At 33.9% G+C, this 12,215-nt stretch overlaps 1 protein-coding gene across 1 annotated transcript; it reads left to right on the forward strand.

Moving 5' to 3' along the window:
- Nucleotides 1–3,239: 3,239 nt before the first annotated feature.
- Nucleotides 3,240–10,333, forward strand: LOC111903617 (uncharacterized). Its single transcript, XM_023899385.3, has 12 exons — nucleotides 3,240–3,941; nucleotides 4,427–4,932; nucleotides 5,750–5,940; nucleotides 6,189–6,350; nucleotides 6,442–6,756; nucleotides 6,901–7,059; nucleotides 7,148–7,297; nucleotides 7,384–7,587; nucleotides 8,158–8,409; nucleotides 8,727–9,029; nucleotides 9,260–9,421; nucleotides 9,699–10,333. The coding sequence occupies exons 1-12, from the start codon at nucleotides 3,572–3,574 to the stop codon at nucleotides 10,057–10,059; spliced, it is 3,135 nt and encodes a 1,044-aa protein (XP_023755153.2). The 5' UTR covers nucleotides 3,240–3,571; the 3' UTR covers nucleotides 10,060–10,333.
- The last annotated feature ends 1,882 nt before the right edge of the window (nucleotides 10,334–12,215 follow it).

The following is a 12,215-nucleotide window of genomic DNA, read 5'->3' on the forward strand; positions in this document are numbered from 1 at the left end:
CTCTCGTTTGAGTCCAACCGTTGTAGGGTAGGATCTCTCATTCAAAGAATTATTTGGTTTAAGTAATATGTAACTATATTCACAAGCTAGTTAGGGAAGGGTAATAGGGACTTATTGTGTAGCTGATGACGGAGAGTAGGTCGGAGATTACCCTAAGGCAAGCCTAGGATGAGATTAGCACGTGAAGCAGTAGTAGTATAAGGGACTTGGTGGAGTCAAGGCAATTCTTGAGGAAAGTACAGATAGATGTGGAAGGTAGTATGGGCCCGTACTACTGAAAGCAAAGGATCTGTACTTGAATCAAGGAGGGATGAGATGAATCTGGGAAACTTGTAGTATGGTAGATCCCTTAAGTATGACGAGTTTCTGATGATTTTTATGGTGTATTTTCAGAATGGTGGTACTACATACTAGACCAGTCGACAGTTCAGGCACCGGTGAGGGATCAGGCTCGGGCTCAGGAGCCGGGCAACTAGACGACCAGACTAGGGAGTTCATCTCCTCTGAGATCACGCAGTATTATGGATCAGACTCCTGTGATTTTTTGGAACGATCAAGGAGGGTATTTTAGAGATTTTGTATGAGAGATTTAGTGCTTTCTGCACCGAGGTGGTGCCCATGATGGGGTCGTGTACACTGACTTTCAGGGAAGCTTGGGAGCTCCCGACTACCATGGGGCTCGGGACCCCATTGCGAGCACTAGATGGTTTGCGGTTGTTGCCAACGCATTCCGCAACAGCAGATGTCCCGAGGGGGACAAGGTCTGACTTGTGGCCTGTCTTCTGAAGGACATGACACATGATTGGTGGGAGGAGGTCGGATGAGCCATTAGGGATGATGTAGTTCTTAATGCGATGACCTGGAGTGATTTCATAGCCAGGTTCAGGGCCGAGTTTGCGCCTGTGATTGAGGTGCAACAACTTGCTAGGGAGTTTTAGGATCTCCAGCAGACGCTGAGATGGTGACCGAGATCACCGATATGTTCAGGGAGTGGGCTCTTCTCGTTCCGCAGTACACAGCGTACGAAGAGATGAAAAAGGCCCGATATTATGAGATGTTGCGGAATGAAATCCGCTAGTTTGTTAGCCGATCCAGCTGCAAGATGTTGGAAGACATGATTGCTAGAGCTCGAGAGAGGGAGTTGGTTTGAAGTTATGTTTTTAACAGGCCGGGACAAGAAAAATCCGTTAAAAATTCATAACTTCGTCATCCGACGTCCTTTTTCCTCTTTCTTTTTATCGTTGAGCTCCTATTAATGAGATCTCCGATTCTCGTTTAGGTTGTGTCGGCTAAAATCGCTCGATCTAAATTTTGAACTCCGGGTTGCACACTACTATGCCAAATCTTAGAAAATTCATAACTTCCTCATACAAAGTCAGATTTGGGCGTTCTTTTTATGCATGATCTCGATTTAACGTATATTACAACTTTCGTTTAGATTGTTAAGGCTAAAAAGCACTTTATCGCAAACTTACTTTTTACGTCACACAATGTCGTGCCGGTTTTGCCGCGAAACTTCGACAAGTCATAACTTCTTCGTTATAACTCGGATTTCGGCGTTCTTTATATCTTCGGAATCCTTGTCACGACCACTAAAACTTTCTTCATAGGGTTTATATAATATTTTATTTTTGACGCTTATTTTCATTCTTAAATTATTATATTATTATAAACAAGTATAAAGCACATAAATTCACATAATTCACATAATACTCAAATAATTCTTTTTTATTACTTCAAAATGAGTTATAATGGTTGACCTTGAGTATTACATCATTATACTAATGTGTAGCCTAGAAACATGGACGTTACACAAACACACCCAAAAATGGCTTCCTTTTGGCACTCCAAGCTCAAACTCACTTCCAATGACAATTAGGGTTTCTAGGGACGTTGAGAGGCAATGGAGGCTGATAGAAATGAGGTCCAAAGGTCATAAAAGGGTTTAATAGGACACAAGACCTAAAGTTTAGGGTTTCCTATCCATACCATGTACGCCCCGCGTACGAGGCTTCGATGCTCGATGATGCGCGCCCTTGTACGCTAAGCGCACAAGCGCGTATGCCCAACATACGAGGGGAGGGTCCTTAGCCAAAAACTTTAAAATAAAAATATTAAAGGAAAATACCTTGATTTCGGATGTTACATGGTTAGCTAGTGGGATTTAATGCTGACAGCTATCCACTTTGTCGGGGTTATGCTATTTTCTCGTAACCTCTGGATAATTGTAACTTTCTCATAGGTGCCCCGTTTTCAACGTTCTTTGTATCTATAAGTTCGTAATTTCGTCTACTACAACTTTCATGTTGATCAATTTTACTAAAACACAAATACATTTTTACTTTATATTTTTTTAAATTAAAGCTTCTTCTTTATTAATTTTAAAGTGAAAACACAGTGTTGTGGAGAGAGATCAAAATTACACATTTACATCTGATTATATCCATATTTTTTCATCTTGAAGTTCCATTTGAGCTTGAATTTGATTTTGATGTTGTCATTTAAACATTGGTGGATAAATTTGCTTGTGGTTTTGGTTGAAGAGAAGGTGTAGATCTCATTTATTGATTGGTTTGATGCAGAATAATCGTTTAACAGTGATAAACAAGTGCTGAAACTAATAATTGATAGATAAAGAAATATCAAATGTTACATGAACAATACTCATGGTCAGGGAGAATTCCCCGACCAAACTCTCTAATCTAATGTCTACATGGTTCACACATACAAATGATCACACTCCTCAACTTTATATACAAATGAATGAAATATGTTTTTCATATAAAATGATTTCCTAACATAACAAATCATTCAACATTATTGTAGAACATTTCCTATTCCAACAAAACGAGGGTTATATAATGGGGATATTATTTTCCTGATGGTGGAGAGATATAGTCAACAAAAATACCATAAGATAAGACGGTAATCGGTAAACATACTTTACAACTAATTGCAATAAATACAAAATTATGTCCGGTATACGATATAAACGAACCAAAATTTCGTCAATAATAACCAAACTTAAGACTTATTATGATGACATTATCTTTTTTTTTTTTTTTTTTTTTTTTTTTTTTTTTTTTTTTTTAACTCAAGAGGGTTGGTAGATTTGTTATTGTTGTTATCCTATCATTTCGTTTCATTAATCAAAAGAGTGAAAGACTATAGACTTTTTTCTATTAAAAGTCTAAAGATAATATAACATGATGAACATGAAAATATTACATAATTCTATATGATTTTGCCTAACGGATTAAAGACAGTCAAAACAAAAATTTCATGAAATTTGAATGAGGTCAAACGGTTAGTTGTCCGAAGGGCGGTCGCCTTTTCTTCATATGAACCCTAATCCAAAAGCTCATGAGATTTGAATGAGTTAAGTAAAGTTGCCCTTAAATTTGTGAAAAAGTGTGTTTCGAAGGGGATGAACAAACGATTAGTTGTAACAGCACTGGAAGGCGGTCGCCTCTTCCTCATTAAACCCTACAGCCTATATACCCAGAACCCTAATTGATCCAATCCCAAAATTGCATCCAAGGTCTGTCATTCGATCAGATTAACTTTCAAAATGCCATACAATGAAGACGAATCCTCCGGCAGCGACTCCGATGCCGGATTTGACGAAGATATGGAAGCCCTAAGAAAGGCCTGCTCTGTCACAGGTGTCGACGATTCTGTCGACGACCCCCCCAAAGCATCCACCACCTGTAGCGATTCTGGTGACACCTATGCGTCTGAGGATGAAGACATAGAATTACTGCGTAGCATTCAACAACGTTTTTCTGTTCCAACCAACGATATTGGCAGTGAACAATATCCTATTTCTATGAAACCGTTAAGCATCATTATGCCCTCTGGTTTATCGGATGAGAATGAGGATTATGGTGAAGATTTTGAAACTCTCCGTGCTATTCAACGACGATTCTCGCAGTACCACGGTAAAAGTTTTGCGAATTTTCTTTTCTCTTCGTCTGCTTGAGTCACTATTCTTTACCGAATTTTTTTTGTTGAATGTTATGTTACATTGTCCCGATGCTTATCCTTTGTGAATAATCAAACGCATTCGTTTCTACCTGGGACTTAGGGGCCACCTCTGTTGGCCGGAAGGCCTAGTGGGGTTCTTTGCATGAACCCTGTGGACTAGTTGAGCCAAAGGTGCCAAATACTGCGCTTACTCAAGAATAAAAAAGCATTTGGGATCAGAATTTGAGGGAAAGGATAGAAACATCATCATCATCATCATCATTTTTGCATCAGTCTTTGTTCGTAAGTTATTGTTGCAATTAGCATAGATGCATGTTCACAGAACATGCTTGCAATGCTTCCTGCCTGCTTCATTGTTGCCACTTACTGAAGCTGTTTTAGTTGGTTGTATCTGGTTTATTTTATGCAACTAAAATTTGTTTATTGATTTTTGAACCAGATAGCAAGAACAACAACAAGGAGAGTTATGTACAGAGACCAGAGCAGGTTGGTGCAACTAACATAGAATTGGAAAAGGAATCTTCCCCTAATTTTTTTGTAAAGAGTATTAACAATGGACAAGGGTTTCCAGATTGTGTAGATGGAAGCAACACCAATCAGAATTTGGAATTATCCAGTAACATTACCCCTGAGACTCCCTATGCAAATGACAGTGAAGGGCATGAGCCTGGTTCTGAAATTATTCCAGCCCCGGATTGTGGTTTTCCAAGATCTGCACAAGCATTTGTTGAAGCCATCAAGAAGAACAGGATATGCCAGAAATTTATACGTAATAAAATAGGACAGATTGAAGCAAGGTTGGAAGAAAATAAAAAATTGAGGGAGCGTGTTAAAATCCTAAAAGACTTTCAGGTGGCTTGTAGGAAAAAAACAGGCCGAGCATTGTCTCAGAAGAAGGATCCACGCATCCAGCTGATTTCAGTTCCAAAACAGAGATCTAATGCGGTTAGTCTCCATGCAAATGATCTTTATTCTTTCTGATACATCTTTTCTTTGTCTTTTATTGAAAATTTTGATGGCACATTTCCATAATATCTGTGGTGACTAGTTGACATTTGGGAAGAATCCAAATTTGAGAATGTAACTGTTTGATGGATAACAAGATTAGAGTCTCAAGAAACTATGCAGAGTGTAATTCGTATTCACATGATATCGAATTAGGCATTGGTTGTCATTAAGATTGTTACTAGTGAAATGGGGATTTACACTTATTTTGTTTGTTTATGCATCTCTCACATTTGGCCTATAATATTATATGTTAGCTTTATAGTTCCCCAAGTCTCCATTAGGAATTTTGCTTCTATTAGGGTGGTTTTGGTCTTTTTGAACAAGTTATTGCTGGTGAGGGCATTTCATGGCTATTTAGTTGTTTTTGGTAATTAATAAGGTAGCTTTGTGCCTTTGTCTTTATGAACTTTTTCTCTAAGTCATGATTGGGCCTTTGTTTTTATGTAAGCGATGCACTAAAAATTCCTTAATCAATTAAAAATTGTATGCTATTGAGTATTGACTATTGAGTTTTCTATAAAATATGTCTGCTGTAAACTCTAAACCCTAAAAATGCTCCCCTTTTTACTGACTGGGTAAGTTGGTGTTGTTTTTTGGTAGTAGATCAGTTTAGTTAATTACGAATGGCTTGGGATAAAGTGTTTGCTTATATATATATATATATATATATATATATATATATATATATATATATATATATATATTCATTGATGATAATTTGTCATTTTAAATCTTTACACTTTGGGAATTACAGGCTAAGGATAAAGAAACACATGCAATTAATCAAGGCCCTGCTGAAAATTGCCATGTTGCAGATTATAGAGATGCAATGTCAAAATATCCATTCTGTTTGATTAGGGAACCTTGGTCAACAGAGGAGAATGAGAACCTTTTGAAGGGAATTAAACAGCAGTTTCAGGAAATGCTAACACAAAACCTTTTCAGGTATATTATTTATTATGAGTTTGAAAAACGTTACTGAAGTTTGCAAGTCCTGTTCTTACTTATAGCAACACACTTGACTTGTATGTACTTAATAGCATTTATACTTTAATTTCTGTTGATTACTGCATTTTACTTTTAAATCTATTGTTTATAGTATGAAAAATCTCTCCTTTTATTTATAGCATTAAATATACTATTAATAAAGAAATAGATGTATGTTGCTAATAGTAAGTATATACATATGACAGTGGTGAAGATGTAGATTGCCATGATATGGACAACATGCTTACAGAAATCACACATCGTGAAATATCAGCAGAGGAAATCCGGTCATTCCTTCCCAAGGTCAATTGGGAACGCCTGGCTTCCATGTATGTCATAGCCCGCTCTGGTCCTGAATGTCAATCAAGGTATCCATAATATACTGCTATTTCTAATAAGTTGCTATTTTAAAAATATATATTATTATAAAATGTGATTTGTGAATTGATGATGATTCAGATGGATGAATAGTGAAGATCCTTTAATAAACCGTGAGCCATGGAGTCTGACTGAAGATAAGAAGCTTTTGTATACTGTTCAGAATCGTGGGTTGAGTAACTGGATTGATATTGCTGATGCATTGGGGACAAATAGGACGCCTTTTCAATGTTTATCGCGTTTTCAAAGGAGTCTGAATGCATCTATCATAAAGAATGAATGGACTCCCCCTGAAGATGAGGAGCTTCGTAATGCTGTTGCTGAATATGGGGAGACCAATTGGCAGCTTGTTGCTTCAACACTTGAAGGAAGGACTGGTACCCAATGCTCGAATAGGTCAGTCAGTTAACAATTATTATTATTATTTTTTCTACTTTTTAGACGATATGCAGTAACTATTACGAAATGAGTATTTTATTCAATTTACTCTTTTAAAAACGACGTAGTTTTGAGAAAATGATTATTCTGTGTTGTGTTCAGATGGAAGAAGTCATTGAACCCAATGAGGGAAAGAGTTGGGAAGTGGGCCCCAGATGAGGACAAGCATCTCAAAATAGCTGTGAAGCTATTTGGGGCTAAAAACTGGAACAAAATTGCTAGATTTGTGCCTGGTAGGACACAAGTACAATGCCGAGAAAGGTATTATAATTTATAAATTATAATTAATATCTTATTATCAGAGATATGTTTGGTTGATTTTTACATCTTGTTTGTGTGAGTGTGACAGATGGGTTAATTGCTTAGATCCTGCACTTAACATGAACGAGTGGACACCAGAGGAGGATTTAAAGTTGAAACATGCAATTTCAGAACATGGATATCTCTGGTCTAAAGTAGCTGCATGTGTTCCTCCACGAACTGATAGTCAATGTCTCAGGTACTCTACTAGCTTTTTTAACAAACACCCAGTATTTGCTTTTATTTATTATTCATTTTTTTTTGTGTGTGTGTGTGTGTGAATAGGAGATGGAAGGTGTTGCTTCCACATGAAGTTCCCATGCTACAAAGAGCCAGAAAGATGAAAAAGGCTGCTTTAATATCTAATTTTGTGGATCGGGAACACGCACGCCCTGCTCTTACTGTCAATGACTTTGTTGCCCCTTTACTACTTGAGTCGCCTCCTGAACCTAATCAAGATCATATAACCTCAGACAATCAAAACCAAAGGTATGTTTTTTTTTTTACTGTTTCTTTGTGTTCACATTTCAATATCCATGTGGGATCCAATACTCTTGTCCCATGAAAACTGCAAAAAACAACTTCCTTCTTCACAATTCTTTTGTAAAATGCATTTAATTTGTCTTTTTCATGGGCAAAACTTTAAGCTGTCTGCCCCTTGTCTCTTTCTCATAATCCTTTATTGTTTTGGTATGATGGAATCAGAGAAGGAATAGAATTTTTCATTCCATTGGAATGAAAAACCTGTTTGTTTTGCATGATGAACTAAAATGGAATGGACCATTCCCAAAGGAATGTGATTTTATGTTAGTTTTAATGAAAGAAAATCTTCTAAACAAAATCATGATTTTGATTATAGTATATATATATATATATATATATATATATATATATATATATATATATGTTATCATGATTTTATTTTGGGTTTGATGAGATTTTATTGCAATAATGAAAATAACATAGTGTTAAACTTGTACATATATTGTATTATTTAATAAAATAGTAGTTAGAAGAAGTAAGTTATTGGTGATGATGAAGTTATGTGTGAAATTGCAGAGCTGTTCCGAGAATAAGATCTAGGAGGGCAAGAAAGGTAAATCCTACTGAAAAAGTATTGAAATTGATTGATGAAGATGAAGATGATGGTGACATGAAAGGTAATAATAATAGAATATCAAAGAGGAAGCAAAGTTTGTCAAAAAACAACCCAAACATAAACATCTCATCTCAAGAGAGTGAATTGTCAGATCTAAATGTTGATGGGGACAATTCTGAGATTAAAAAGTATGCCCGGAAGCAGAAACGAAGGTATGATTTTATTTAAAAAAAAAAAAAACTTGTTTTGATTATAACATCCTTAAACTCTTTGCGTTTGAAGTTTTTTCTCATTAGAAATTGTAGTTTGATTTTTTTTTTTTTTTTTTTTTAAATATGTGGATGAGAGAGAGAGAGGGAGGGTAGTTTTCAATGTACAGTTACAGTAGAATAATGGTGAAATAGGAAGAAATGATGTATGTTAGGCTAAAAGTAAAGTGATTGGCATTTCACATTGATTATGCATAGCATATTATTGATTAATTAGGAGTTAAGAGAAGGTTTGTGATGGTGATTGGTTTTGGTTGCAGAGGCAAGAGAGAAGAGAAGGAGATGAATATGAATATCTTAAATGATTCCCAGATGTGTAGAGAAACACCACCCATATACATATATGAACCTGAAGCATCTCCAGACATGTGTATGACTGAAATCGAATCCCCAGAGGGTGAGGGTGAGGGTGCCATCACCACCATCACTGATAATGATAATGATAATGATATTGAAAACAAGCAAAACCAACAGATGGGATTATCTATGGATCCAATCAATGGTGCAGGATCAACGCCATTTAAAACCAAAACAGCCACCGGGAAGCGCAAGCGGAAACCAAGGTATGTATGGTCAATATATATATATATATATATATATATATATATATATATATATATATATATATATATATATATTTTTCCCAAACACTTGTTCTTATTCCTCATCCTTACTTAGACTTAGAGACAAATTTTGTTTTTCTTTCTTTCACTCCCAACTTTTCACATTTTTTTTCTTTGAACACAATTGCTTTGATTCTATCTAATATGATCTTCATTGGTTTTGGTTGCAGAGGCAACAAAGAATATGAGGAGGATGGAACTTTCTTAAATCAAAAGAAGACCAAGAGAAGCCATCTGTCTCTTCCAACCGAAAACAACAAGTCAAACATCTCATCCGGAGAGATAATCAATGCTCAAGCTCACGAATCCCACACCTGGAATCAAACACAAAGGTATGAAATGAGTGAGTAAAAAACTTCTTCACTTCTTAAACTTGCATTTCATTTCATGGAGGGATGATGATATTGATACCCTAAGATGCTGTTTCTTGCTCACCTAACATAACTCTACTCTACTACTAACTGCTAAATATTTATCAACTTCATTTTGGAAAAAAAGAAACATGCCACAACTTCACTGTAATATCACAACATAACTTCACATATATTTTTTCCTTGTGAATTCTGATTATTGAGTTGAGGATCCAATCCAACTGTTTGTGGCGTGCAGGAGGGGCAACAAGAAGAAAAACAGAAACAAGCAACATGACAAGAGCGATGAAGCTTTTGAACCTCTTGTTGCTGCCATTTCAGATAAAAAAACCAATCCCAATCCCAATCCCAATTGTAATCGTGGGGATATATGTTCACCATCGTCTACGACCGAAGCACCACCCATCGAAAAGGCACCTTCAAATACAACACCTAGAAAACGTAAAATGCAGGAAGGAGATGATGAAGAGACAATTGGTAACTTTTTTGGTAGATTAAAGAGGAGAAGTTGTAGTAAGATTGATGATGATGAGATTGGAGATGAAGAGACAATTGGTAGCTTTTTTGGTAAACTAAAGAAGAAGAAAAGGAAAACTTAAATGAAAATATTATTATTGTTTTGATTTAGCATATCTTTGAAGGTCGAGTAGGGTGAGATGGGTTTTGATTTGGATGTTGCGAGAAAAGGTTATGTTTAAAAGAAAGGTAAAAGAATTTTGTATAATGAGTGATGAGTCCAAAGTTTGAGATGTGAGGACTGAGGAGGAATTGTCTATATCATATCGGGGGGGGTTTGCTACTTTGTTTTCTTTACATTCAAAGTATATTTTTCAGTGAGTATATTATATAGGAAAGATGCCACAACTTTGAACATGTGTTGAGTTGTTATATATATATATATATATATATATATATATATATATATATATATATATATATATATATATATATATATATATATATATATATATATATATATAGACTTAGGTTCAAATGTTTTCACTATCAATTGTGTGCATGTATGATTAAATCTGAACCAATTATTTTAGTTATTTTAAGAAACTAATTAATTCATATTAAATGCTGAAGTTGTAATTAATACCCATTATATCTTAACATGTAATATGTATTAATTACTTTCTTAAAATAACTAAAATGATTGGTCCAGTCAAAACAAAATAACCTAACCATATATATATATATATATATATATATATATATATATATATATATATATATATATATATATATATATATATATATATATATAGGTTCAAATGTTTTCATTATCTATTGTGTGCATGTATGATTAAATTTGGATCAATCATTTTAGTTATTTTAAAAAAGTAATTAATGCATATTAAATGCTGAAGATGTAATTAATACTCATTATATCTTCAACATGTAATATGTATTAATTACTTTCTTAAAATAACTAAAATGATTGGTCTAGTCAAAACAAAATAACCTAACCTTTTATATATATATATATATATATATATATATATATATATATATATATATATATATATATATATATATATATATATATATATATATATATATTGTTTTGACTAACTATTGTATGCTAAAACGCATAGATCTAGACCACCGGATAGAATTTAGATTCAAAGGTCAATGATCTTAAGGTTTATGATATTATAATAGGGTAACATGTAATATATAATAACACATATTTTAGCATAAAGACATTTAGTCACTTAGCCTATATTGAAAAAGGAAAATTTCAGCTTTTTAGGGATAATTAATTCCTTATTTGTTAAAATCTAAATATTTTTAATTAATTCAAATTTAAAAATTCGATTTTATGCTGTCAAAATGACAGAATACCAGCCATAAATTAGTAAATATATTTTTGATTTTATTCTTGCAGAATACATTTCTAATACAGTTATATATGATAATTGGCCTGATTTAAGATAAATATATTATTCATATACATCCAATTCGGGTTTATGATTTTATTATTAATATACATCCGAAATTAAATACAAATTTATAAATATTCTTATAGACTAATATCCTTATACATTTTAATATAGTTATATACATTCTAACAGAATATCATAAAAATTGAATAAAATTCTTAAACAAAAGCATTCTTGAATATATACTTTATCCTCTTCAATGGTCTATATAATCAACTTGATTTTCACATATATATACTTGTTGAACTCGATTCCAAACATTTCTCTTGTATGATCAATATTGATTCCTTCTCCATGCAATTCTGAAATAATAAGATACATTACTCGTTAGTATTACCAGTTAAACAAATATACTTGTTGTTAACAAACATTCTGAAAGACATTCTAACAGAATGCATTTATATAAATAAATTCTAACAGAATACATTATAAAATGCATTTAAATCATAGTCTTTTTTTTTCTATGGTTTTGGGGACTTTTCACCAACGGGTCATATAGCTAATGAGGATTGGAGGTAAGTCACAGTGTTCGATTGTTTTTGAAGAAATTAAACTCGAAATGAATCAAATTTTGAAATAGTTGGAATCTATTACATGCATTTGTGGTTAGCGGGGACCGGTTCAAATTTGATAATAAATGATCCATATTTATGTGTAAAAGTGGAGTTTTTATATTTATTTGTTTCAATAGAATGTAGTACATGTAATTTTCATAAAGATGGAGAATGGAATTGAATTGAGCCCATCCATCCCTAACTATATAATTATCCATTTGACAACCAAACATGTCGTGATTGGATATTAAA

Source organism: Lactuca sativa, chromosome 8 (genome assembly GCF_002870075.4).
Source record: "Lactuca sativa cultivar Salinas chromosome 8, Lsat_Salinas_v11, whole genome shotgun sequence".
In the NCBI taxonomy this organism is placed as follows: Eukaryota; Viridiplantae; Streptophyta; class Magnoliopsida; order Asterales; family Asteraceae; genus Lactuca; species Lactuca sativa.